This window comes from Pinus tabuliformis, chromosome 5_2 (assembly GCF_031772625.1).
Source record: "Pinus tabuliformis cultivar Carrire ecotype Pingquan chromosome 5_2, CPIR1, whole genome shotgun sequence".
Taxonomy (NCBI): domain Eukaryota; kingdom Viridiplantae; phylum Streptophyta; class Pinopsida; order Pinales; family Pinaceae; genus Pinus; species Pinus tabuliformis.
In genome coordinates this window covers 624,671,256-624,699,180 of record NC_142306.1, presented here as the reverse complement: position 1 = coordinate 624,699,180, position 27,925 = coordinate 624,671,256, and the positions used below count along the sequence as shown (strand labels likewise).

General features: G+C 39.7%; 1 protein-coding gene across 1 annotated transcript in view; it reads left to right on the top strand.

Annotated features, from left to right (window-relative positions):
• LOC149160590 (uncharacterized) overlaps positions 1 to 26,436 on the top strand; it is a 61,735-nt gene extending 35,299 nt beyond the window's left edge. The window contains exons 2-3 of the mRNA XM_089436745.1: positions 25,165 to 25,945; positions 26,060 to 26,436. Of these exons, the coding sequence (XP_089292871.1) occupies positions 25,165 to 25,945; positions 26,060 to 26,221 (943 nt within the window). The 3' untranslated portion in view covers positions 26,222 to 26,436. The remainder of the gene's footprint in view (positions 1 to 25,164; positions 25,946 to 26,059) is intronic.
• The last annotated feature ends 1,489 nt before the right edge of the window (positions 26,437 to 27,925 follow it).

Genomic DNA, 27,925 nt, shown 5'->3' with positions numbered 1-27,925 from the left:
CTATAAGGAAGTCATCTGTCACTGTATAGTTTCCCATGGTGAGTTGTAGCTTGGGGATGTACCTGTTGCAGTCCATCTGATGTTTCCTGGGTATGATGATTGTAAAACCAGGGTTGCGGGGGAGCGCCCCCCCCTCTCACTCACGCCCCCAATACGCACTCCAAGCTGGAGTGGATCCAGAGCGCGCTCCCTAAAAAAAAATGCTCTCTGCCTTTTCGGGAGTGTTTAGTCTTTTTTGCAAAATTTGTTTTGCAGTAGTATTCCAAATGGAAATTTTTTTCAAAGAAAGAAATAAGTTTTGAGTGGGGCAACTTAATGATCAAGCCTATGGCCCTGGTATTGATATGCGATTCATGGTAATGTTAAATTCTTAAAGTAAATGTGACATTCTCCTTAATCTTCATTTTCATCTTTTTACTTAAATTTTTAACATTACCATGAAATGACTCAGGATGCTTGAGAGTGGTTCCGACTTCATTGCATTTCATATGGAGAAAGTAGAATTTTAGATTTCCTTCAAAATCCAACAAACTTATCAGTTTTTCAAGATTTCAGGATTGGGGGGATTGCAATGTTTCCATTGGATTTTGTCATGTATTAGTGTATGGAACTCGTATTTAATCAAGAGCACCAATCCCTCTATGTACCTTTATGTTAGTGACATTGGTTGTCGAACTTCTCTATCATGACCCTCTATTGACTTGACATGCTATGCTTTTTCTATCTTATGTTAATGCTTAGAGGGTGATATTAATGACAAAGAACCCTATACAAATCCAGAGGTAATGACAAAGATACCTCTGGATATTAATGCTTAGAGGGTGATATTAATGACAAAGATCTTGATTTTCCAACAAGACTAAAAAATTAGACATTTCTCGTGGTGGCAAGACTCAAGAGGCCCAAGCATTAGCAATAGATGATAGATTTACTCGTCTTTTCTAGTTTCTAGTAGTTTTAATAACGATTGACTCTTTCATATTTATTATGATATTTTTTGTAAACAATATATGACAATTTAAGTTTGAAGTTTGAAGTTGGCAATTATAACTCATTGATAATGAATAATGAATATGATTCTTCGTGAAAGTTGAAAGTTGTTTCATTTCATTTCATTTTATAACATTTCGTTTCATGTTAGATATTGTTGTAATGGTTACACTTAGCTTACAAGTACAACTTGGTGATCAATGATGATAAATGTTATATATTGAATTTTGAAAACTTGAAACTTTAAGATTGATGAATCATGATTCATGAGACTCAATATGTTGTATGTTACTAACTTATGGACGTGGTTGATGAAGATTATAACTTCTAGATGATTGTTGTTATATGGTTCAACCAATGTTTTACGACTCTGACTCCGACTCCGACTCGGCCGAGGATCGACTCCGACTCCGACTGGGTAATGACTCGCCCGGCTCGATTTCAATGACTCGGTCGTTGTAAAAAATACATTAAATATTTATTTTTTTTATAAAAAAACAAAATTTTAAATATTTTAAACATAATTTTAAAGATTTTCATTCATGTTTCCAAACACACAGCATTATAATATAGATGGAAGACAACATATGATCAAAGTAGGCTCATGAACCAATCCATTATATCAAAATGGTACCCAATGGCAATACATAGTCAACTGTCATACATGATCAAAGACTCAAAACAAAATACAAATAACCAAGGAGGCTAGAAATGGCCTCTACAACAAAAGTAAACTGTGATGGTGACCAGACTCCAATACTAGTACTACTGGCTAGTAGCTACTGCCAGAGGAGCCAAGATCATCTCGACCAATCTCTGGATCATCATCATCAGAGTCAGACAAGGGGCCCCATGGCTCCTCCTCATCATCATCGTCTCCAACTGCAACTGTAGAAGTGGTGCCAGTACCACTAGCAGGCTGTGCAGCAGATGCAACCTGAGATAGAGTAGATATGCGGTTGCGCTTCTGTCATGGCTGAGCAGAGGAAGCACCTACAACTGGAGGCCTACTCCTTGTTGGCTGTGAGACTGAGGCTGGTGGATTGGGATCTGCATTCAACTGAACAGGTTGAAGTGGATGTTCCAGTTCAAGTTCATCAAGATCCTCATCAGGATCAAACTCTGGTGGACGACTCTCCACTACCCAATCTGATGTTGGATCAATGTCTTCCAACACAATGGGATCTGAATCAGGTCTTTTGTTCAGCAATTGGTTCCGTCTGAGCCGAAGGTTGTATTGGACAAAAACTAGATCATTCAACCGTTTTTGCTCCAAACGGTTTCTCTTCTTTGTGTGAATCCTCTCAAAGACAGACCAATTGCGCTCACACCCAGATGCACTGCAAGTTTGACTCAAAATACGAATTGCAAACTTTTGCAATTGAGGGCACTGGCCACCAAAGGCCTCCCACCATTGTGCTGCAAAAAACATAGGAGTGTAATGAATTATGAGTTAGATGAAGGCTCAAGCTCAACAAAATTACAAATTATATCTAACTTTCAAATTATAAATGATTTAACAAACTTTAGTCTTTAATAAAAAAGTAAAACTGTAAAACCATTAAGAAATTGAAAATTGAAATTTTTGTTTACCTGGCTCATCTGCTTCTCTTGCAATCTTTGCTAGGTTCTTCCCAAAGGTACCTGTTGCATTGCTGAAGGATGTGACCTGTTGATGTATCTCCAGCTGATCAGACTCCGATGGGATCATGCGTTCAATGCAATCAACCAGTCCATCTCTGACCTCCCCCCTCAAAGCTCCTGACTCCTTAGCTTTATAATGATACCGTGGGTTCAAAAAATACCCAGCTGCATGTATAGGGCGATGGAGTTGATTGTTCCATCTTTCATCAATGATTGCCCAAATGGGCCCATACTTTGCCACTCTATCCTTGTATGCTGTCTTTATTTGCTCCTTTGCTTGATCCATAGCCTCATAAATGAAGCCCATAGCCAACCTTTCCCCATCCACCAACCACAACACCTTAACTAGTGGCTCAGCAAGCTTCACAATCTCTGCTGACTTTCTCCAAAAAGTTTCATCATGGACTTTCCTTTTCAATTCTCTGCCTTCTGGTTTGTTAGACCAATTGCTTTGATTCCATTCATCACTGGAAAACATCTTTTGCAAGTTTCTATGTTGGGAAAGCATAGATTGCAATGTCAAAAACTGTGTAGCAAATCTAGTGATGGCAGGCCTAATAATATCCTTGCCTCCAGTGTGTTTCCTCATGAGACTCAAAACCAGTGTATGATTGTAGATAAATTTTGTTATGCTTTTGGCATTATCTACAGTGTTTCTGACCCAATCTAATTTTCCAATATCCTCAAGCATGAGGTCTATGCAATGTGCAGCGCATGGGGTCCAAAAGATGGTCTTGTGTTTTTCCTCTAACAATTTACCAGCAAGAACATAGTTAGAGGCATTGTCTGTGATGATTTGAACAACATTAGCCACCCCCACATCCTCAATAACCTCATCCAATAGCTGAAACAACAAGTGGCCATCTTTTACCTTATCAGATGCATCAACTGATTTTAAAAACATGGTTCCCTGTGGGCAGAAGACAAGAAAGTTTATGATGGTACGGTTTCTTTGATCAGTCCATCCATCTGACATGATGGTACACCCTGTTCTTGCCCATGAGTCCCTGAACTCTTGCAAATACTCATTAATGGATTGAATTTCTTTCTGCAAACGAAACCCCCTTAGCTCTTGCATAGTAGGGCCTTTGAAGCCTTTTCCAGCAGCATGTATGGCATCAAACATAGGCTCATAATATGGTGAACGAGCAGCATTAAAGGGGATATCAGCATCATACCACCATCTAGCTATGTAGTCACAAGCAGTCTCCCTCAATTCTTTCTTCCAATGGTCATCTAAAGTGGGCTGAATTTGACCTTTACTAACTTCAGGACCATGTGCATCTGATGGAGAGGAGGGAGTGAAATAACTTTTGATAGTCACATCACCCTTCATTCTACCCTTTCCCTTATCTTGAACAGAACCAAAAGAGGGAGGAACATAACGGAAAGGGTTGGATGCCTCAGTTTGAGGGATAGAGGAAGAACCCTCAAAATCATAGTGGGGGTTGGTAGCCATCATTCTTTGTATCTCCCTCTTCCTCCCAATTTCATCCTGTATCTCTTTTTGCCTAGCCTTATCTTCTTTAAATTTTTCAAAGCTGGCCAACAAATTCTTTCTAATCTCCTCAATTTCATCAGAGGGACATGCGGTAATTTGGCCTTTAATCCCTGCCAAGTGTTGTTTCAGCCTATTAATCCCCCCAGGACCTTCCTTAATTTTCCTATGGCAAAACTTGCAATGCATCTGATTATCAACCATTTCAACATATGCCCAAGCAGGATCTTTTGCTCTAGGTGCCATTTTTTGACTAGGAAAACAATCTGAAAATGAAAAAAAAAATAAAATTGATTCAATGTTCATTTATTTGACAAAAAACACTCTCTAAGCTTTCTTGATATGCACCTAAAATTTACTAAGCAAAAACAGATTTATAGAGGTGGAAAAAAATACCTCCAGGCACAAACTGCCTCCTCAAGCTTGCTCCAAGAATCAGCTCCTCAATGCTGCTCCAAATGGCTGCCCAAGAAGCTCCTCACTCCAGCTATAATGCTCCTCCAAGACTCCTCACTGCTGCTCCAAAACAAGCTCAAGAACTGCTCACTAATTCTCAAAGAAGACTCTCACTCAAATGCTTAAGACTGCTGTGAGTGAATGAGAGCATTTGGCTGTCTTAAATAGGGTTTGGGAGGGGGAAATGGACCCCAAAAGCATTTAACAAATTACAATTACCCTTTAGAATCCATTAACTGCATTTAACTTCTGCAAAAATCACATAAAAAGTGAAATTTCATGAGCTGTTACGCTGCCCAGCCGGCCCTACCTTGACTCGGCCGAGTCATAACGGACCCGGCCGGGTTGACCGAGTCACATGTGACTCGGCCGAGTCATATGTCGGCCGAGTCATATGTGACTCGGTCAACCGAGCCGGGTCACCCACCGTTTCAATGCCCAGGCCAACGACTCGGTTCCACTCGGCCGAGTCGGAGTCGATTCGGCCGTTTTGTAAAACAGTGGGTTCAACCTATGTTTTTTTATATCTAATTCATCATGCTACATGTTTTTGCTGACATATATGCATCAAAATATAAAAAATATAGATATTATATAAAAAACGCTCTGGGATTTGCTCCCAAAACGAGAGCTTCTGAAATTGTCGTTCTCGCTCCCAAGTAACCTTGTGTAAAACCATTGAATTCTGTTGTAGGAATTGCCATTCGTTCCACCAGCTCTGCATTTATGAAGTTGTGAGAAGCCCCACCATCAACCAGTATTGTCACCTTGTGCCCGACTATAACCCGTCTAACTTTGAAGGTATGGTATCTAGGGATCTCGACATAGAGGCAAGAATAGGAGCTTGGCCCTCTGCATGTGAGGATTCACCTCCAACAGTTTGGTGCACTTGCCCTTGTATTTGTCTTTGTGCCTGCTCCTCATCATTGTCACTCTCTGAGCACACCTCAATGTAGTGGGCCTTGCCTACTTTGTCTTTGCCTGCACACTTGTGCATTGGTGCCCAAGGTTCTTGACAGCTGAAACAAAGTTTCTTCTTCCTCAACTCTTTTCAGGTCTCCTCATCCAACTTTGGTTTCTCGGTCCACTCCTTTTGAAAGGGCTTGACCTCATTACCCTTGGGAGTGAATTTATTTTTGGAAGCTGCATCCTGTAAGTCCCTGGTTTTATTGATTGTTGCACGAAGTGTGGTGGGTTCAAAACTCTTGACCCATCCACGTAGAGGTTCTGCTAACCCCTCTACAAATAGCATCACCAATTTGGCCTCTGAAATATCTGTGACCATGACCACTAGTCTCTGAAACTCTGCAATATAAGCCTCCGGACTACCTGTCTGCTTGAGTTGTACCAGCTCTCTAAAATGTATCTTTGGATCCTTCCTGTCAAAGCGCTCAATAAGCCTCTGAGTGAACTCTGTGTATGAGATGATGTTGTTATGCCCCAATGTCACCAACCCATGGTACCACCACTCATGGGCCTCACCATCCAAGTGCAGGGTGGCCAATTTGGTAGCCTCCTCCTCTGTCATATGATGCAGCTGAAAATAAGTGTCCAATCTTGCACCCATGATCTAGCTGAGCATTTGGATGACCCATCAAAACAGGGGATGGCCACCTTCCCCAGTGTTTTCTGCAGCTCATGATTTTCCCTCGGAAACCTCTGAGATGGTTTGGGCCTTCTCTTTAGCTGAAGATGGCAGAAATCAGTGAAGCTCATAGCAGCATGGAAATCCCGCCCTAGAGATTGATATTGTTCCATGTAATTTGCATAAGGGATTCCAAAATCAGCCTGCTCTGTTAAGTCTTCTGTGAACTGCTGCACAAACCGAGGCATATTGGGTCTGGCCATTTTGCTGTCAGTGCGGGATGGATTCTGTAGATAATTCTGGGCATGACTGCTTTTTTTCACTGTTGGACCCTTCCCCATTCAATGGCTCCTTTCCAGTGGAAGCCCTTGTGTGTGTCATACCCTTCATTGCCTCCACTATCTCTTTTTGAAATGTGTGTGTGAGATGATGTTGTTATGCTCCAACGTCACCAACCCATGGTACCACCACTCATGGGCCTCACCATCCAAGTGCAGGGTGGCCAATTTGGTAGCCTCCTCCTCTGTCATATGATGCAGCTGAAAATAAGTGTCCAATCTTGCACCCATGATCTAGCTGAGCATTTGGACGACCCATCAAAACAGGGGATGGCCACCTTCCCCAATGTTTTCTGCAGCTCATGATTTTGCCTCGGAAACCTCTGAGATGGTTTGGGCCTTCTCTTTAGTTGAAGATGGCAGAAATCAGTGAAGATCATAGCAGCATGGAAATCCCGCCCTAGAGATTGATATTGTTCCATGTAATTTGCATAAGGGATTCCAAAATGAGCCTGCTCTGTTAAGTCTTCTGTGAGCTGCTGCACAAACCGAGGCATATTGGGTCTGGCCATTTTGCTGTCAGTGCGGGATGGATTCTGTAGATAATTCTGGGCATGACTACTTTTTTTCACTGTTGGACCCTTCCCCATTCAATGGCTCCTTTCCAGTGGAAGCCCTTGTGTGTGTCATACCCTTCATTGCCCCCACTATCTCTTTTTGGCCCTTGGCCAAGTCATTTATGGCCTTGAGTAAGCTATTAAAAGCTTGTTCCTCCTTATCCCCCATATCTGGCCTTTCATCACTCTCTGTATCACGGATATCTTCCTCTGAAATGGGAGTGGGTTCTTTTTAATTGTGCTTGCTCCTATATGTTAATCCTGTGTATAGATTTTCTTTTGTCATGAAATTCTCAGCCAATTGTTTTCAAACCAAACCCACAGCCTGAGCCAAGATTAAGGCTCTGATACCACTGTAAGGTTCCAAACAAGGAAACTACCCAATTGACCACAAGTTTCTGAGTTTTTCCAGTGAATATTTCAGCTAGAAATTTTTTCAAACATGTCACATGAAAACTGCTGTAGGTATGTCTTTTAATTTTGTTCGCTGGACAATGTGTTCTCTACTTCATATGAATCCACAAATTTACCAAAACACATCTATATTTTTTATGACAGCTCAGAAATTTATAAATACTGGTACATTGATTTCATCACAACGAAAATAGCCATAACAGTCCCTTTATTTCATTACTGTGAAAATACAATTGGAAAAAAATGGACTAGAGGAACCTGGTAATGTAGCTTCAGCAAAGATGCCTCCAACTTATCAGTTCCTTTCAGGGGAAACAATCATACATATCATCCTGTAATTGGCCATGTCCAGCAGTGTTATTCACTCTAAAACTCATCCCAGTCATATGTAAATTGCACCAACAGCTTCCACGTTCAATCAGCAAGCAAGATGGGCTGATATTCAACTCGATTTGGTCTCTAGTCTTGGTCCATACACATCCTTGCACAAACTGCAGCTACAGAACTTCTCTCCAAGCCCCCAGAACTTCTCTCAGTTTCAGCGTAATTATGACAATTGTTGACAACCCTGAAATATGCTCAACTATACATTTCAGCCCCTGAAGCACATCGTTTCAGCATTCAATAATGGGGACACTGCTCAGAAATTACAAGTTAGTCTAGAAATGGCTACACAGGTTCACCTTGCACAAGGGTCTTTGACATCAACAATCCTTTTCAAGTATGGACTTAAGATGGTACACAGTTTCCTAAATGAGGTTACAACAGTGAGGAATGATACTTTGATTGTCTCTATAATGCTCCAGAATCTGTGGCTATGCTCAGAAGGGAGATGCAGCCTCTTGAGAAATGATTTGATGCCCCAAACATGTGACACAGCATGCCTGTAGCTTTGTATTACCTCCTACAGTGCATACGTTCCCTCCTCTAAATAATATGCAGCCCATAATTTAATTGATAGGCCTGTTTAAGCTTTTGAGTATGCTCCATGACCATTATCCTCAGTTTCACAATCAATATGCAGTCCCAAGCAACCAGGGAACTCGTCCATGCAATAAAATAAGGGATAGCTGTGACTGGGTGCTCGAGTTGCCTTTCAGAAGATGTGAATTGAGCTACTGATGCCCTCTATCTGCTGCCATGAAATGAACAGCCACTATAAACCACAAACTCAGCCTCTATTTGGTCATGGAATTCGTTTCCCAGGGCTCAAGTTTCAGGCATTTCCTCCACCTGCAAAGGGAATATAGAAAATACCAAATAACTTTTAAAATCAACAGATAGAACTTGGATACCTCAGTTTTTCTTGCAAATCTCGTTCTCCATTGAAGCTCTACGGTGAAATCTGAGTGATTTCACTCTCAGACTAGGGGGTATCGTCGCAACACCGAAGTCTGCTATGGTAGCTAGGGCTCCAAAGCCCTCAGCTTCCTCTTCCAACTCTCTCCAAGAGTTCTCTCTTCAAACTCACACAATGTCCGAAAGCAGGGAGTCTCCTCAATTCCCTTCTTTAATGAGTTTGGGATTGTTTTTTGATCTTCACCTTCTCTTGTCTTTTCCTCTTTACCTTCCCTTTATTTTTTTTTCCTTTTTTATTAAATTCCTTTCTTCTTCTTTAATAAAGTCTCCTTAGGCAAATTTAAGCCCCCTTATTAATTATTTCACCGCTTTGGCCTACGGGAACCACTTTAGGCTAGTTGATTTTGTCATAAGCTTCCTATGGGGATGGGGACGGGAACATTATAGTAACATATGCATTAAAGAGTGCGTAAGAGGAATCTTTTATGTCATGCTTTTATTGAGTGTAAGAGGACCTTTTATTGACGCTCTTTATCAGTGTAAGAGAGCATAAGAGCATTAATGAGAGTGTAAGAGGAATATGTCATGTCAATAATGAGAGTGTAAGAGGAATATGCCATCCCAATAATGAGAGTGTAAGAGAACATTATTGAGAGCCATGATTGAGTGACTTGAATTTCTTTTTAATAATAATATAATGTGGGCCTAATGGTTAAGAGCGTGTGTTTCCTCCTAAGAGGTCACAGGTTCAAAACCAGAGGGGGGTAGAGTATGTATGCCTTCGTAGACTTAGCAGTCAAATCGCTGCGCGGAGGTGGGTCCCTTGTCCCACAAACAAGGGGGTCTCATACACCAATTTGGTGTCTGGCTTGGCTGTGACCTTAAAAATGGATATTATTATTATTATTATTAATAGTATCATAAGAAGAATAATAATAATATTAATGATAAACTAAGTCACCTGACACGGGGATTCGGGACACGTAGGATTCGGGATTCGTGGTGTCGGATTCGGGACACGCTGACCCCCGGAACATGACACGTTAGGACACGTTATATATTATTTTATTAAAATATATATATATATATATATATATATATATATATATATATATATATATATATATATAGTTATTAGCATATTTCTTACACAAATTTTAATTAATGATAAAAATTTATTGATTTCAAACATAGATCTTCATCTATAGCTATTAGCATGCATAGTACATACAAAAGTCAAATAAATGTCAGTGGTACTAGTCACATAAATGATAAATAGAACTCAAGACAGAGTTTGGATAAGTAGGGAATTTGGATCCCTCTACAGTTCGTATTACAGTGGCAGCAAAGGATATGACAGTTTGGATTGCATCACACTGCACAGTCATACATTTCAGTACTATAAAGGTAACCAGTCCACAGATTCGTTACTATCTCAAGGATTTTGATTCGGTCCTCACAGTGGTAGGAACTATCTCAGATTTGATGATTACAGTATTGTTGTGATAAGGGTTCTATACACTTATAGCAATAGGAATACAGTTAAAACTTACAAGTCATTACATCTATTATAGTGGCATCGTGGCATCAAATGTATACAGTAGCATCGCACAACAGCATCGCTTTATAGTAAAAATAAGTCTCGACTCTCAGCAATGTAGAAGTCTATTGTATAAATGAGTTCTTGTTTCTGCTGCTACAGGGCCGTGATTCGGTGAATGAAACCTTTGCGTCTTTGCCAAATCGCTGTTTCCCTTGCAATTGCCGTCAAATGGGAGAGACAACAGCGCATTTAAACCTAGCAGCAGCCCGAAAAACGAATCCGAAACCAGGACTCGATTCCAAAATTCGTGACACGTTATTCATTTTTTGAACACGCCCAGGACACGACGTACCAGAATATGACACGACGAGTCCTTGCAACATGACACATGTCAGGATAGAATCGTGTCCGATTCGTCCGATTCGGGATTCGTCCAGGGGTTTGGATGAATCTGGTTTCATAGATGATAAAATATCAAGTCAAGATTGAACTATTAGGATTGATTAATGATAAGAAGTTATTTTTCATCACCAATACTTGATTACCAATTGATGCAAGGTGATTTACAATCTTGAGACTTTCCAATTTTAGGCTTTCTATTTTTAGACTTCCTAGTTTTAGAAATTCATCCTTGAGCTGCCAATTTTCAACACTCCCTCTCAGCTAGGGAGGAATTTCTTTCTACAATAAAGATATCTGCTCTCTCTGCTCATCTCTGCTTTGTATCATCTGGAACAATGATGTCTCACTCTAATGGAGAAGAGTCATTATTGGGGAGTTTCATCCATCACCCTATATTCACGGGTGGATTGCCACTTGCCAACATATGACAAGGATCTCGCACATCCAAGTCTCATCTCTGCTGGGGGGTCCACTTGTTAACACATGACAAGGGTCTCGCACAACCAAGGTTCATCTCTACTTGGGGGGATCCACTTGTCAACACATGACAAGGATCTCGCACAACGAAGGCTCATCACTGCTTGGGGGGATTCACTTGTCAACACATGACAATGATCTCGCACAACCTTGGCTCATCTATGCTTGGGGGGTTCAACTTGTCAACACATGACGAGGATCTTGCACATCGAAGGCTCATCGTCCATGACCACCTTCTCTTGGAAGGGTCACATCCATTAGTCCAAGTTGCTCTCTAAAAACCGAGAACTTCCCTTTCAACAAAGGCTTGGTAAGAATGTCAGTGATAAGTCATCAATATATAATACCAAGATCAAAGGCATACCTTGGAACGTTTTGAAGTAGAGATTTGGATCAACATTGCTTCTGGTAAAACCAAGCTTCATCAAGAAGCTATCAATGCGGGCATACCAAGCTCTTTGTGGCTTGCTTCAATCCATAAAGAGATTTCTTTAGTCTTTGGGTCTGGGAACTACTCCCCATACATCATTATGTATGATGCAATGTTTTAAAACTCGTACTCGGACTTAGAACCGACTGAGGGTCAACTTCGACCAAGTATTGATTTAGACTAGTTGATTCCAATGACTCTGTCTTTGTAAAAAGTACATTAAATATTTACTTTTAATGAAAAATCATATTTTTAAAGATTTTAATTCATGTTTGCAAACTCAAAGCATTAGAATAATAGAGAGAAGACAACACTTGATCAAAGCATGTCCATGAATATATCTATTATATCAAATTGGCACAGAGTGCACTATCCAATACGTGTCATATATAGAGATTAAAACAAAAACACTTAACCAATGTTGCTCCAAAAACCAACTCCTCAATGTTGCTCCAAAGATTGCCCAAGAACCGCCTCAATGTTGCTCCAAAAAATTATTAGAATATATCTCTATTTAGTAATGCTCAGTCTTTTAGCTGTTTCTATTTTTCTCTTTTAGCAGTTTCTTAGATGAAACTGTTTGTTCTATATTCTACATAGAAACTTGATGTTTCTATTATTGTAAATATCTTTGTATTATCATTGAGCTGTTTGCTCCAGGTTAATCAATTCATTGAACATTCTTTTATGGTATCGGAGCTTGGACCTAGGTTCAATTCCCCCAAGTTGCGTTTGAGGGGGGTGTTGGAAGAATCACCGCACCTCTATAGAATCCATAATTTCCATCCTCGGGATCCTATTTACTGGCTTGTAATGTTTACCAAGACTTGCGGGTTTTGGTGTAACGGCAAACCTCCACATGGTATCGGAGCAAGGTTAAGAGATTCTTCTTGAACAGTAATTCTCTTTGCATCGTAATCTCTTGAGTCCTTTCTAAGGTCGAGCCCTCTGTAAGCCAGGCAGCCTTCACTGAGTCTTAGCCTCGGCTTTGCTCGCTGTGATAAAAGCTTACAGTCGTCCATCTCGATACAGAAATGGATTCTTCTCTTGCATGATCATTTTATTAAAGAAATAACTCTGTGGCGGTGAATGTTTTCGTGGGAGCGGGATTTTTTTTTGGCTGGCCAGTTTTGCTTGGAATCGCGAATCCGGCTATCTTCTTCTTCACCGGGCGGCTACTCGACCACACCGTGGAATTTCCCAGCATTCGTGATCCAGGTGTTTTTCTCTCAAATCTCATTTGTCTGTTTGAAAATCGGAGTTGTGTTTTGAAAAGTCGATCTGCGGGCATCTGTCATTTTTTAACTACTGCTAAAACGCTGTCAAACTCGTGGATTATGTACCTGAGGATATATATTTTGAAACCCGTGATTTATAAGTCAAACCCGTGATTTTGAAACGCCCGTGGATTTATAAGTCAAGTGACGTGCGTCAAACCCGTGTGCGTTAAACCCTTGGAAGTATATTTAAAAACCCGTGGTTCATTGTATTTCACGTAAACTGTGTATTTTGCAAACGCTGTATTTTGCAAACACCGTTACGTAACCCGTGGTTCAGTGTATCTCTGTCATATGCCTGTGGTTCATTATATCTCTGTTATACGCCCGTGGCTCATTATATTTCACGTAACCGGTGTATTTTGCAAACGCTGTATTGTTGCAAACGCTGTTACGTAACCCGTGGTTCATTGTATACGTGTGTGATCACTTCAATATCAAGCGTATTCACCTGTGGCCTTTATATACACGTCTATAAACATAGCTGAGACGGGACGTGCAGGTTTGATAACTCACGTGGTTCTATTTCAAGCATATGACCTGTAGCTGAGCGTGAAGTAACGTGATGCTTGGATAGCTCACGTGGGCCATTGTTTACATCTTTGTGTATTTTCTGTGGGCCAATTTGATACCTGAGAAATATATATATCCGTGGTGTTTGCCGGCAGTAGGTTACCATTCAGCAGAAGTGTGAAACTAAGACAGCACATTCTTCATTACAAACTCAGACCTGTGACATTTGGTTATTGCATCAGTATACTCTTATGGTAGACCGGTATTATCTTGTGGAAAACTGTATTTTCAGAACTGTACTCTGTGCTAGCAGTATTACTATTGTTTTAGACAGCAGAGATATTCTTTAGCAGGTCAAAGTCTGTTCTTTAAATTTTCACCAGGATAAACAGTCAGCTACATTGTTCTTGTGTGTCATACTTCTGTATTTTCTTTGTGAAAATGGCCACACTCACCAATCTGATGTTAGAAGGAAATCAAGCCTTTTACGCCTTTATGGCTAAAAGGTCTTCAGATCATGTTCCTTCTTCTGCATGGTACATTGATTCTGGTGCATCACGCCATTTCTCTCACAGGCGTGACTGGTTTATTGACTTCTCACCTTTCAGTGATTCCGTGGTATTTGGCGGAGGTGAAAAGTACACAGTAGCTGGCAGAGGTACAGTTCAAATTCAGTCTGGTGGGCGCACACTCATATTTCTGAATGTATATTATGTTCCTGGTATGGAAATTAATCTGCTGTCTGTCAGCCAGATTATGAGGAATTCTCCTCAGCTTGATGTTGTGTTCAGTGCACACAAGTGCTCTATTATTGACAGAGAGACTAGTCTAACAGTTGCTGTTGGCTTAGAGGACCATGGTCTATATAGGCTACTTGACACCGGTGACTCTCCAGAAGTGGCTCTAGCAGCACGTGTCTCTCCCATCAGTACTCTTTGGCATCAGCGATATGGGCATCTAAATATGCAGTATCTCTCTCAGCTCTCCCGGGAGGGACTTGTGTCAGGATTACCTGATATTCAGACTCAGCAGTTAGGGGTATGCGGCGCCTGTCAAGCAGGAAAGCAACATCGGTCTTCATTCAAGAATGGAGAATCTTGGCGTGCATCTAAGGTACTCCAGTTACTTCACGCTGATATTTGTGGTCCTATGAATACAGCTTCTATCACTGCTTGCAAATATTTTTTACTTATTGTAGATGATTTCAGTAGAAAGATGTGGGTGTATTTTCTAAAAAATAAATCTGATGCACTTAGTACCTTTCAGAAGTTTAAAACCTTAGTTGAAAAAGAGTCTGGCTGTAACATCATGACTCTTAGGACCGACAATGGGGGGGAATTTTGTTCTTCAGCTTTTGCCAATTTCTGTGATATTCATGGCATCAAACATCAGTTAACCGCACCCTACACTCCTCAGCAGAACAGTGTTGTCGAGCGCCGCAACCGCACGGTTGTTGAAATGGCTCGTTCCATGTTACAACACAGGAGTGTTCCAAACAGATTCTGGGCTGAAGCAGTATTTACTGCTGTTTACCTTCTTAACAGATCACCCACTCAGGCTGTTACAGGGAAGACTCCTGAAGAGGTTTGGTCTGGCCGTAAGCCTAAGATCAATCATCTCAAAGTATTTGGCTCAATTGCATATGTTTGGATTCCAGCTGCTAAGCGCTCTAAGTTGGATTCCAAAAGCCAGAAACTCATGATGACAGGGTACAGTGATCATCACAAAGCCTATAGGCTGATAGATATAGCTACTGGTCGTCTTAGCTTCAGTCGGGATGTAGTCTTTGATGAGGACAAAGGATTCTTTCAGCAATGTTCTGAGGATCAGCCTCACAGTGTTCTTCTTCCAGTCGGTCCACCTGATGGGAGGGATGATGTAGCATCAGTATTAGATAATACTCTATCTGAGCTTCCTCCAGAAGCTAACCCTCCTCCTGCTGTCCCTATTGCTCTTGAGCCTTCTCCACCTCCTTCTGATATTGGTTCCTCTGCTCCTGATATTGGTTCTTCTTCTCTTCGGCCTAAATGGTGGGCTAAAACCACAGGTGATCTCCGGGATGATGAGCTCCTTGAAGGTAGAACTTCTAGACATAAGAACAGACAACAGTCTACAGTCAATTTTGCTCTTATGGCTAACATACACAGTATTTTTGAGCCTCAAACCTATTCAGAGGCTAAGGGTACATCTGAGTGGGAACAGGCTATGGAAGCCGAATTCCAAAGTCTTCAGAAGAATCATACATGGACACTTTCTGATCTTCCTGCAGAAAAAAAACCCATAGGCTGCAAATGGGTGTATAAAGTGAAATACAAAGCTGATGGAACCATAGACAAGTATAAAGCTCGTCTTGTGGCTCGAGGGTTCTCACAGAAGGAAGGCATTGACTATGAGGAGACTTTTGCTCCTACAGCCAAGATGAGTACCATAAGGCTTGTGCTTGCCCTAGCAGCTCAGTTCAATTGGAAAGTTCATCAGATGGATGTAAAGAGTGCTTTCCTAAATGGTGATCTCCAAGAAGAAGTCTACATGACACAGCCTCCAGGATTCAAGGTTGCTGGTCAAGAACAGAAAGTGTGTCGGTTAGTTAAAGCAATCTATGGATTGAAACAAGCTCCTCGGGCTTGGTACATGAAAATTGATCAGTACCTGACAGATCAGGGTTTTCAGCGGAGTCCATCTGATGCAAACCTGTATATCAAGCATACTGGTGATGATATCTTGTTTGTAGTTGTCTATGTGGATGATCTTATCATTACTGGCAGCTCTGCACATTTGATCCATGGGATCAAACAAGATCTATGCAGAACTTTTGAGATGACAGACTTGGGACTTCTTCATTACTGTCTGGGGGTTGAAGTGTGGCAGACTGAAAATCAGATCTTTCTTTCTCAGTCCAAGTATGCCAAAAATCTTGTGGAAAGGTTCAGAATGCAGGATTGCAAACCGGCCACGACTCCTATGGAACCAGGGCTCAAACTTTCAGCACAGTCATCCTCTCCTCTTGTGGATGAAACTTTATTCAGGCAATTAGTGGGCAGTCTCATCTATCTTACTGCTACCAGACCTGACATCAATTTTGCAGTAAGCTACATTTCTCGCTTTATGTTAGCTCCTAAAGCTGATCATTGGATAGCAGCAAAGCGGGTGCTACGATATGTGCGTGGTACTTCTGATTATGGCCTCTTATATACTCGCAGCTCCAATCCTATTCTTAGTGGCTGCACTGACTCTGACTGGGCCGGTTCGGTTGATGACCGTAAATCTACAGCTGGGTATGTGTTTAGTCTAGGATCTGGTGCTGTTACTTGGACTAGTAAGAAGCAACAGGCAGTGGCTCTCTCCTCAACAGAAGCAGAGTATCGGGGAGCAGTTAAGGCAGCCTGTGAGGCAGTTTGGCTTCGTCGTATGCTTGCAGATATGCATGTTTTTCAGACAGGGCCTACTTCTTTGTTTTGTGATAATCAGGGAGTGCTCAAACTTGCCAAGAATCCAGTCTTTCATGAACGAACAAAGCATGTGGAAACTCACTGCCACTACATTCGACAGCTGGTTGAAGACGGCTCAATTCAGTTGCACTATGTTCCCACAACAGAGCAGCCCGCCGATATTTTCACCAAGCCTCTTGGTCCTGATAAATTTGTAAAATTTCGCGGGTCTATTGGTGTTGTAAATAGATTGAGCATTAAGGGAGGGTATTAGAATATATCTCTATTTAGTAATGCTCAGTCTTTTAGCTGTTTCTATTTTTTCTTTTAGCAGTTTCTTAGATGAAACTGTTTGTTCTATATTCTACATAGAAACCTGATGTTTCTATTATTGTAAATATCTTTGTATTATCATTGAGCTGTTTGCTCCAGGTTAATCAATTCATTGAACATTCTTTTAAAAATAACTCCAACTACTCATAAACTCCTCACAAGTGCTAACTCCAACTACTCATAAACTCCTCAAAAGTGCTCACGTAAATGAAATGAGATAGTTGTGAGGAAATATGAGGGGGTTGGGTCATCTTTAGGTGTGGGAGAAGGATAGAGGGGTTAGGAAATAGTTTAAACAAAAAAAAAATCGATTTCAAGTCCGCCTAGCCCACCGTTTTCCCAATGCTGAGACTGACCGGTTTAAGTCGGGCTCGGTCAATCCGACCTGTCCATCACCGAACTGTTCGAATCGGTGACCAACATGGCCAGTTCGGTAATGGACCGCCTGCCAAACCGAATAATTGACCTAGTCGGTTTGGGCGGGGGTATGGCTTGGTCAACCAGGCCGATTCTGAGTTAGACCAGCTTAGTTTTAAATCTATGGTATGATGGATTCATGATCTTTGATCTTTCACCGCTTCATCCTAAATAATGTTGCTCATGGCTACCATGTATACTTGGAACCAACATGGTTTCTTGCTTTCTCTAAAGGTTCCTCGGGGAGCAACATGTTTATCGACATTTTGTAAATGGTCATGAAGCCATAATCGTCTCTTTCTAGCACATGGAGATGGGTTCATCAATAAGAATAGGACTAGGCTCAAAACCTTCTTGTGCATCCAAGACATCATCCTGTCTTTCAACATTAGCAAGAGGAGTGTATATGGATTTTTATAGAACTGCATCTTCATCAAATGTTATATCTCTGCTAAACAATATAGTTTTTTACCAGGGACATATATTCTGTAAGATTTAGAATTTTCACAATAAGTAACAATCATACCTTTCTTACCTGAAGCTTCTAGCTTGGTACTCATTTCCTTTGGCACATGAAAGTAGGCAAGGCAGTCAAAGATCCGTAAGTGCTCATTTTGTTCTGGGTTATATGGTACGATGGTCTCTTTCTTGATTCCAACTTCCTTGCAGGAGTCTTGAGCTCTTGTCCACTCAAGTCATGGGATGGCTCGACATCTTCCTCAATCTTGATACAAAGGACTTGGTTCTCACATTTATCAAATGTACTTGTTGATCCCTAAACAAGAGCAAGAGCAATAGTAGCAAAGTAAATAAACATAATGAAAGCATACTTGGTGATGAGGAAGGTCTTCTTTTTTTCTAGATGTGAGAGAGGTCCCTTCATTATATTTGCGCCAACTTCCTCTTGGAGTTTACTCTTCCTGCACTATTTTGCACCTTAATGATCTTCAAGATTTTCTTTTCTTGATCGCATCCTTGTCAAGAAGTTAGTGAAAGAATCATTCAAATAATCATGTAGTAAGAATAACCAATGATCTATAAAGATAAATCTAAATAAGAGCAGTGACACAATGAAACAACATAAGACTTGAAAATACTTTTTTTCTTTTCTTTTTAAATAGGGATTGAAAGAAGCTGTTAGCTCCCTCTTGATCCAGCCTCTATAAGTTACCACTGTCCATAATTAATATGTCATTGGCAGAAGAGTTGCATCTTCTTGAACAACACTTGGCAAACTCCATCATGATCCACTCTAATCTCAGAGATTTTGGAACCCATCTTTCTCACATGAGGTAATTCTTAATAGTGAAGATGAGTGAACTTTTGGTGCCACAATTTATATTGATGATTACATATCATGAATTAATGCATGGATAGGTCTTCCATTGATTTTATAAAGATCTTCAAATCTTGATCTCAGAGTGAAGGCATGTAATAATAATTATACATATGGACTTCATTGCCTGTAATGATATTAGTTATAATCCATCTTTGTTTGCTACAAAAGAGGTTAGTTTAGAAAACTATCAGTCCATTTTTTGCAAAATCCATGATTCTTACCTACAACCACTATTGTTAGTAAACTCTAATATCAAAATTACAAAAACTCATAAGATTACTACTTTTCTCATATAATGTGAGAGAGTCAAAGTCCCCCAATCTTCAGCATTGAATTTCTATTGGTTATTCTTTCATAACCTTCCATGCATTGTACTTCTTTTCAAGACAACACTTTTTTGCACATGCATAAACAAAAGTAAAACTACTATTTAGTTTTGCATGCATCAACAAGTACTAAAACCACAACTATTAAACACATGCAACACCTTAATTATTAAGAGTTTGTGGATTTTTGTGGTGAGAATTTTGAGAGTTTTGATTCAGATTATCCACAATATCCATTTTTTAGTCTACGTTTCGAGTCTATAACAAGACTCATTTTCATGACCCATATGCAAAGAAGAGAAGGGTGAGAGGGAAATACATATGGGATGGACGCAAGAAAAAGAGGAGGAGAGCCGACTAGCAAATCCAAAAATGAAGAAAATCCCAGAAAAGATATAAATAAGAAATTAGCATGAAAGTAATACAAATTTTTATTTTAATTTGTATATATTAGTAAATTTATTTATAAGTTTTAATGTTAGCGTAATTAATAATCAATATTATCATAGTCATGTTTTATTAAGAATAATTATTAAATGATAAAGTTAATAATAATAATATTTTATTATTAGTATTGATTACAAAGTTATTAGTAATAATTTTTCTTATTGCTAATAAAGTGCTAATTAATAATACTAATAATAAAGCTAATTATTATTAATTTTATAGTTTAATATTAATTATAATAATAAAATGACCCGGATGTGGGTGATATTCAAGGCTATTAATGGCGCTTCAGAGGAATGACGACGCTCGGCCCAGCCAGCTGCAGGCCAGCGCTAATCTCCATGCCCAGCTCAGGCACCTGCAAACTCACCTCAGGCGAGAGCAGATCCGCCTGCAGGACATAATAAATGAACGCCCCGATCGAGATAAGGAGATGGTTAGATTAAACATGGTGCATAAGCCCATCAACTCCATTGTCTGTCCTCCCTCCTTCAGTATATGCCCGCTCCAAGCAGGAAACCCCTGCAGCAGAATTGTTATAGGCAATCGTTGTTCGACTCCTTGCTGTCTTAATTCACTCTCCCAGCTCTGCCCTTTGAACCCTATTCAGGCCCCCTCTGCGCACTCTCTGCTTCCCATCCAAGCACCCAATTCGCCTGCGCTTCTCCTTCGCTGCATTACCATGGTTCGTCACCGCATGAGGAGCCACCATGGAGGTAGCCGAGGGGGCCGCGCTCGCTCTTAGGCAGCGCAAAGCGTGGAGCAGCCACCACCACCTGCCTCTCTGCCTTCATCCGAGGCTAATTCCCCCCCTCCTAGCCCGCCCCGCAGAATCTATCTGCACAATGCCTTCTAGTCGACTCACTTCAGATTCCAGAGCAACCTGAACTAGCCCATTATCACTGCTAATATAACCATCATCTTCTTTGAAGAAGAAGAACATCACAGGGCTTCGAAGCGTAACCTGGCCGAGCAACCTCAGGACAGCCGCAGAATTGTTGGCAGACATGGCTCAGAGCAGCTCTCGGTGGATGAAGGCAGAGTAGCAAGGCGCGACGGGCAGCATGAGGAAGGTGATGCTGCAGGCGACACTCGGCAACCAAGTGGCAGCTCTCACGGCGCCACAATTTCAATGGCCATTGCTGGCAGCTCGAGCGGCACCCTTCAGGCTTCGGAACCTCCAGGTGGCGGGGCGGAGGGCAGCGTGGTGAAGGAAGGTGAGATTTGGTATGGGAACGAGTGCCCTGTCATCGAGGAGCCACTGGACCCGGACTTCCCTATGTGATGCCACATGGTCTCCCACGTGTCACCCAAGTTTTTTGCTGCTGACTGGTTAGGCTCTGTTGTTAGTGGTTTTTGTGATACTGTTTGTAGTTTTGTGGTTCTGTTGCTGACTTGTGTAGCAATTTGTCATATGATGTTGTCTCAAATGCTTCAAATGGTGTTCTCTCAAGTTCTCATTCTGGTTTTACTGTTGTATTCCCGACTTTTTGCATGTTTTTTTGCAAAGTGTAACTGGTTTTCCCAAACATGGGACAATTTTGATAACCAGAAGAAACTCAGATGTTCTCGGCTGAGGCTACTGCCTCATTGTAACTATATTTTTCTTTCCTTTTAATAGAATTAGTTTTTACAGAGAAAAAAATAAAAATTATAATAATAAAATGATAGTGATAATAATTATTGATCTAGGATTTATTAAAGGAAGCAAAGGGGGCCACATGAAAAGGAAATTTCATAAGAGGGAATAATATGGAAGGAAATTATTAGTAATATTAGGTTAGAATGGGGTAATTAGAATGTTTATAGATAGGAGGAAAATAATTAGATTTGGATATGAGATAAAGGCATGATGGGAGCGAGAGGATAAAAAATGAAGAGGGAACATATTGTGAGGGGAGAGGGTAGGGAAGAGGACTAATGGAGAGAAAAGGGGTCCATGGAAAGAGAGAGGGAAGAAAAGGTTTATGTGTTAGCCGTGCAGGAGAGTAAGGAGATCCAATTTCTGCTTACTTCCAAACCCCCATCACTATTGAGATTGTGAGGACGCTTTTATTGATGGTTTTACGCAGATATGGTGACGTCTTTGTTGAATGCTCCGCCAGTGATGAAGATAGAGTTCTGCCATTTTTGATGTCTGCGCCATGTTCTTTAAGTCTAATCCTGAAGGACCTTTTTGTTTCTCCAATATAACAATTTCGATATGAACATATGACTTTATAAACACCCTTTTGTTGGAGTTGATCAGGGTTATCTTTAACTAATCTCTTCTTTTGTCTAATGGTCGAGATGGGCTTGAATAGGTTTCAACATCTTTATTTATTTATTATCTTGGGTTCCTTGAAATCTTTGGAAGAACTGTAGCAGTAAAATTTCAGCGACAAATAGAAAATGACAACAAGAGATATTTCAACTGTAAATGAGATATTTCAGCAATAAAGGGGAAGAGAGATTTCAGCAGAAAACGAGCAGCAAATAGAAGGAACAACAAGAGATATTTCAGCAGAAAGAGAGTTGTAAATGGAGCAGAGATTAAGAGATATTTCAGTGGAAAAAGAGTTGGAAATGAAGTGGACAACAAGAGATATTCCAACAGAAAGAGAACTGCAAATGGAGTGGACAACAAGAGATATTTTAGCAGGAAGAGAGCTGAAAATAGAATTTGTCTTCACCAAAGCTCTGATACTATGTTCAAATTCACCAAAGCTTTGATACTATGTTCAAATTCTGATGTTTTATGTTGTAACAATCACTTACTACATTTTTTTATGCTGCAATATTAGGTAAGCATTTGTAGATAGAACATAAATAAAATGCACAATAGAAGACAACCAAGAATACAATGAGACACAAGAGAATTTAAGTCCAATGACTAGGGCAAAACGCACAAGGTGAAAACCCAACTATATTCTTCTTCTATTTGAAATCAATTGTTCAGTAGTGATATAGAGTACAATGAGAGATCAAGAGAATGAGTAAGTTCACCCAAATCCGAAGAAGCTATAGCATGAATATCACTGGTTGCTGCCACAGATGCACAAGACTGAATCAACCTTCCCTTCAACTGAGTCAACATTGAAACATTGAAGCACTGAATCAACCTTGGCTCACCAAGTTCTGCTCTTACTCTCCAAGTCTCTCTCTCACAATTTTCTTCAACTCTCTCCAACTCTCTCTGAAGTTCAAAGTGTTTTTTCACAATGCTCATTTAGGAAATATAACTCATGCCATCAAGGAGGTATGCATGCCTTTGTAACTTATGCTTTTAAGAGAGTGTAACATATGCATTAAAGAGTGCGTAAGAGGAATCTTTTATGACATGCTTTTATTGAGTGTAAGAGAGTGTAAGAGAACCTTTTATGACATGCTTTAATGAGTGTGAAAGAGTGTAAGAGGAATATGCCATGTCAATAATGAGAGTGTAAGAGAACATTATTGAGAGCCATGATTGAGTGACTTGAATTTCTATTTTAATAATAATTTAATAGTATCATAAGAATAATAATAATATTAATGATAAAATACTAAGTCGAGATTGAACTATTAGGATTGATTAATCATAAGAAGTGATTTTTCATCACCAATACTCTATTACCAATTGGTGCAAGGTGATTTACTACTTTGAGACTTTCTAATTTTAAAATTTCCATTTAGACTTTCTATTTTGCACCTTCTATTTTTAGAAATTCTATTTTTAGACTTTATGTTTTTTAGAAATTCTTTTTTTAGAAATTCATCCTTGAGCTGCCAATTTTCAACATGATACTAAAAAGAAGGCTGATGAGAACAGTCAGGAAAATATGAAATTGCTAAATCTGTAATGATGGGTATATAGGGGTCATAGTTGAAAACCTAGAAGGAAAACAACACTTGTTGGAAGTTGCATGCAACATGGCTGCCCAAGGATTCAGTACAAATTTGTGCATGTCAAAGCTTAGATAACATTAAGCAAAGACAAGAATCTGTTCAATCATGAGGTTCAACATATTAAGTTTTATCTTGCATTTGCTGTTACCTCAAAATGAGAGGGGTCCCAAAGATCAATGAATCCAGATCAGAAAGGTTATCCTCATAAATCTTGATTTTTGCTTTGGAAACTTGTCTCTTTCATCAACCATTGAATGTTGAAGTACTTCAATGAGTAGAGGTTGTATGATCCATCCATGCTTACTAGTTTCTGTACTCCTGTATGATCTACCTGGTGTGATACAAGCAGTCGTGTCATTGGCAACTTCAACGGGGAAGGCTTACAAGAAGGACTTTATTCACAGGAAGTTGCCACCTGTGGCATGATAGTATTTGTCACAGGACAAAGGGAAGTGGATTTTCTATGAATGCAGTTGAGGAAAGCCTTTGTGAAAAAAACAAAAGCAGTTTTGAAATACAAGGTATTTCTCAAAAATCAAAGCCCACTGTGGATATAAATTATGTCACAACTGAACCCAATGTTGAGGGCATTGTTCAAGCTGTCGATGACATAGATAATGGGCAACACAAGGATGAAACTGACAGGTTTAATTCATTTGATGATGAGGGATTTGAAGTTCAAAATGGGCAACACAAAGATGGAACTAGCAGGTTTAATTCAATTGATGATGAGGGATTTGAAGTTCCACCAGAGGCAAACTCGGCTCACTCTGATGCTGAATTTGATTATTTTTTAGCACGATTCATTTAAGTTTGAAGAATTCGCAAGGACACGCACTAGTATCATATTCCAGGACAGTTCACCTTGTTTGCTAGGATATTTTTTTTTTCTCATCTTTGTGAAAAAAAAAACAAAAGCAGTGTTAACATACACGGTATTTGTCAAAATTCAAAACCCACTGTTGACATAAATTATGTTGCAACTGAACCCAATCTTGAGGGCATTGCTTAATAACACATGATAATGAGCAACACAAGGATGGAACTGGCAGGTTTAATTCATTTGATGGTGAGGCACTTGAAGTTCCATCAGAGGCAAACTCGGCTCACTCTGATGCTGAATTTGATATTTTCTAGCATGATTCGACACAGCAATTCTCATGTGATTCCGAAAGATTTCCAATATACACAATATGGATCACAGAAGCCTCAATTCTATGATTCATTTACGTTAAAAGAATTTGCTAGCAGATGCACTAGTATCATATTCCATGACAATTCACCTTGTTTGCTAGGATATATTTTTTGTTTGCAGTATTGTTTTGAATTAATTCAACCAATTTTGTTTTCTAGGAGATATGTTTGGTTTGAAATATTGTTTTGAATATCTTTTGAATAATAATTCATAATTAATAAATAAATTTGCTTTGTTGGACCTGTACATTTTTCATTTTTATCATAGGTTTGGCATTTTATTATGAAAAGTATTAAGTAAAAAAAATATACATACAAATGGGTTCTTCCTTGCAATTTTCTTTTACCCCATACAATGCAACTATATGTAGATTTTATGTTGTTTCACAGGATGCTTGAAGAAGAAGATGAAGAAGAAGAAGATATTGATGAAATGATGGGTATGGAGAATCAAGGGATTATTTTGATGAAAGATCCAGAAACAGGTAGCTGTTCAACTAAATCAGAATCAGCATCAGATAACGAAACAGCATCATTTTCTAATAAGGGGAATTCCCAAACTGACTCTTGCAATGATGATGTGACGATGGAAGTTCCTGTTGTTTCTTTGGGAGGGAATGACAATGGTAGTAATGAGCTAAAAGCTAGTATTGTGTTGGAAGAAGAGGAAGCAACATTCTCTGGTGACAACAATGGTTGTGGTAAGAGGAAGACCTGTGTAGAGTTGAAAAGGGAGGATCCTGTCTCCTCAAGCTCCATTCATGGGCAGAATATAACGCTGCCTAAGTTGGTTGATGATGAAACTACATCTGATGCTAATGTTGAAAAAAGTCAGCTTTCGCATCCCGAAATGAGTGCATCAGACTCTGTTGGATGCCATTCTGGTAGCAGGGAACCTCATGTAGATCTGAAAAAGGAAGAACCCATTGCCTCAAGCTCCGTTGAAGGGAAGAACATAACATCAGCTAGTTTGGTTGAAGATGAGATCACCTCTGTTGCTAATGTTGAAAAATGTCAGCTTTCATGTTCAGAGATGGCTGCATCGGTCACTGCTGGATGCATTTCTGACACAACTGCTGTACAGGGAGAAATAGACAGTGTTTGCGACAGTAATGGTAGCATGGGAGGACCACTCAACTTGGATGACTTTAACAATGCTGAAGAGATGGAGGTATATCTTATTTCCATTGACGAGTGTTTTTGCTTAAAAAGTTGGTTGTGAATGACTATATCTTGTGATTTTGCCTCATGTTAAATTTTGTATGTTTGACGAATTGTGTTGCAGATTCTGGGGCTTGAAAGGCTAAAAAATGAATTACAGATTCGTGGTTTAAAATGTGGTGGTAACCTTACTGAGCGTGCTGCAAGATTATTTCTTCTGAAAACAACACCTTTGGAGAAACTTCCCAAGAAGCACTTTGCAAAGTCAAAGGATATAGGGAAGTAAAATTCAGTGTTTTTACTGATTTGAAATGTATGAGAAGTACTTGTACCATTTGTCAAGGAAATTGTTTATGCAGGTTAATACATTGAACATTCAACGATGACGGGATACTATGTGCTTATTTTCAATTGTATACTTGGAAAACATGCCATAAGATGGTTACAACTGTTGTACACTGTTAGATGTATGAGTTCTAATCTGAATGTTTTCTTCCTATATATTATCTTCCCAAATTGTGCATGGTGTCTGGTACGTGTAAAATCATGGGCATTTCAGAATAAGTGGAACTGACGAGCTTAAGAACCGATTGGTGAATTTCTTGGAGCCGGTTAAGGATTACGAGAAAAAAGGAAAAAAATGCTTAGATGCATGTGATGACCTATGCTTAGACATCTCATCTGCTGTCTAAATTTTTTTGTTATATGCATCCCAGCACCCTTCGGTTCAATAAAGCTGACCCTTGTAGATATTTCCGTACTTCCCGCCATCAGAAAGAGAAATGAGAACTAAAAGCTAGATTAAATTTTTACATTTAGAGCCATTCGAACTTCCTTTACAACTAAGGTAACCGATCTATTTCTTATTGGTTTTGCTCTTGGCACCATATTGACTAAGTTTGTTGTAAATGATCCTTTGCTTGAACACTCTTTTGTTGTGTTAATATAGATCCCTTTAAAAGTCTTTTTGCACAAGAGGGATTTCAACTTTGAAAATCACAGAGGTTGGGTTTTAGAACAAGGATATTGCAAATAACCAGTTTAGCTATTGCACACTTGTTGTGCATTATCCAAGTGTCAATGCTTTTGAGAGATGCCAACTTTGTAATTCACAGAGGTCGTCTTTTAGAACAAGGATATTGCACATTAACCAGTTTAGCTATTGCACTTTTGTGTTATGCATTATCCAATTGCCAATGCCTTAGAATTTAAAAGAAAAATTATCTCAAATTTAAAATAATTATTTCTACTGGCTACTAAATTTGGGAACCTGAATTTGGTTTTTGTGTAAGATTCCTTCTGCTTAGTGCTCACGCAGGTCCTTCATGTTCTGGATGAAGTATCTGCTTATTGTTTTTCACGTGTAGATATGTACCTCTTTGTTTTCCATGTTTCAGAATGCAGTCTATTTCTCCAATCCTTCAAATATACTTGTTTAATAATTTTTTAATACATGATTTATATTTCTTTTAAATGTTTTCTTAGCCTTCAGAGAACACTGAGATTTCTGTGCTTCTAAGCTTTGTAATTGCATTATCTGACTCTGAAACATGAATTTCCATGTGATTCAACACAGTGCGAAAAAGTGGAGGTTCTTGACATCTTGCTTAAACATTGTGTAGTCTTCTGCTCATCTAATGGTTTGAATTTATCTCTTATCCCATTTATCCCATACTTGCAAGCCTTGTCAATGCTGCCCCAACTGTGCTCGATGGAGACTGGAGTGCATTGAGCCAACAAGAACTTTGCCTAAGATTGTATTTGTTTTACTCAGAAATTAGTGCACCTGAACAGGATGCTGAGAATAAAAGTTTGCGGAAGACGGCAATGACGATGCTGAAAAGTGATCTGACAAATGACCACCAAGTGTCTAAGATCAAGAGTGCTCCAACCAAACCAAGCACCAGTAATCCAAACAACATTTTTTAAAATGTTATTCCATTGTAAAAGAGGCACATTTAAACGGAAGCGAGGCTGTCATCATAACTCT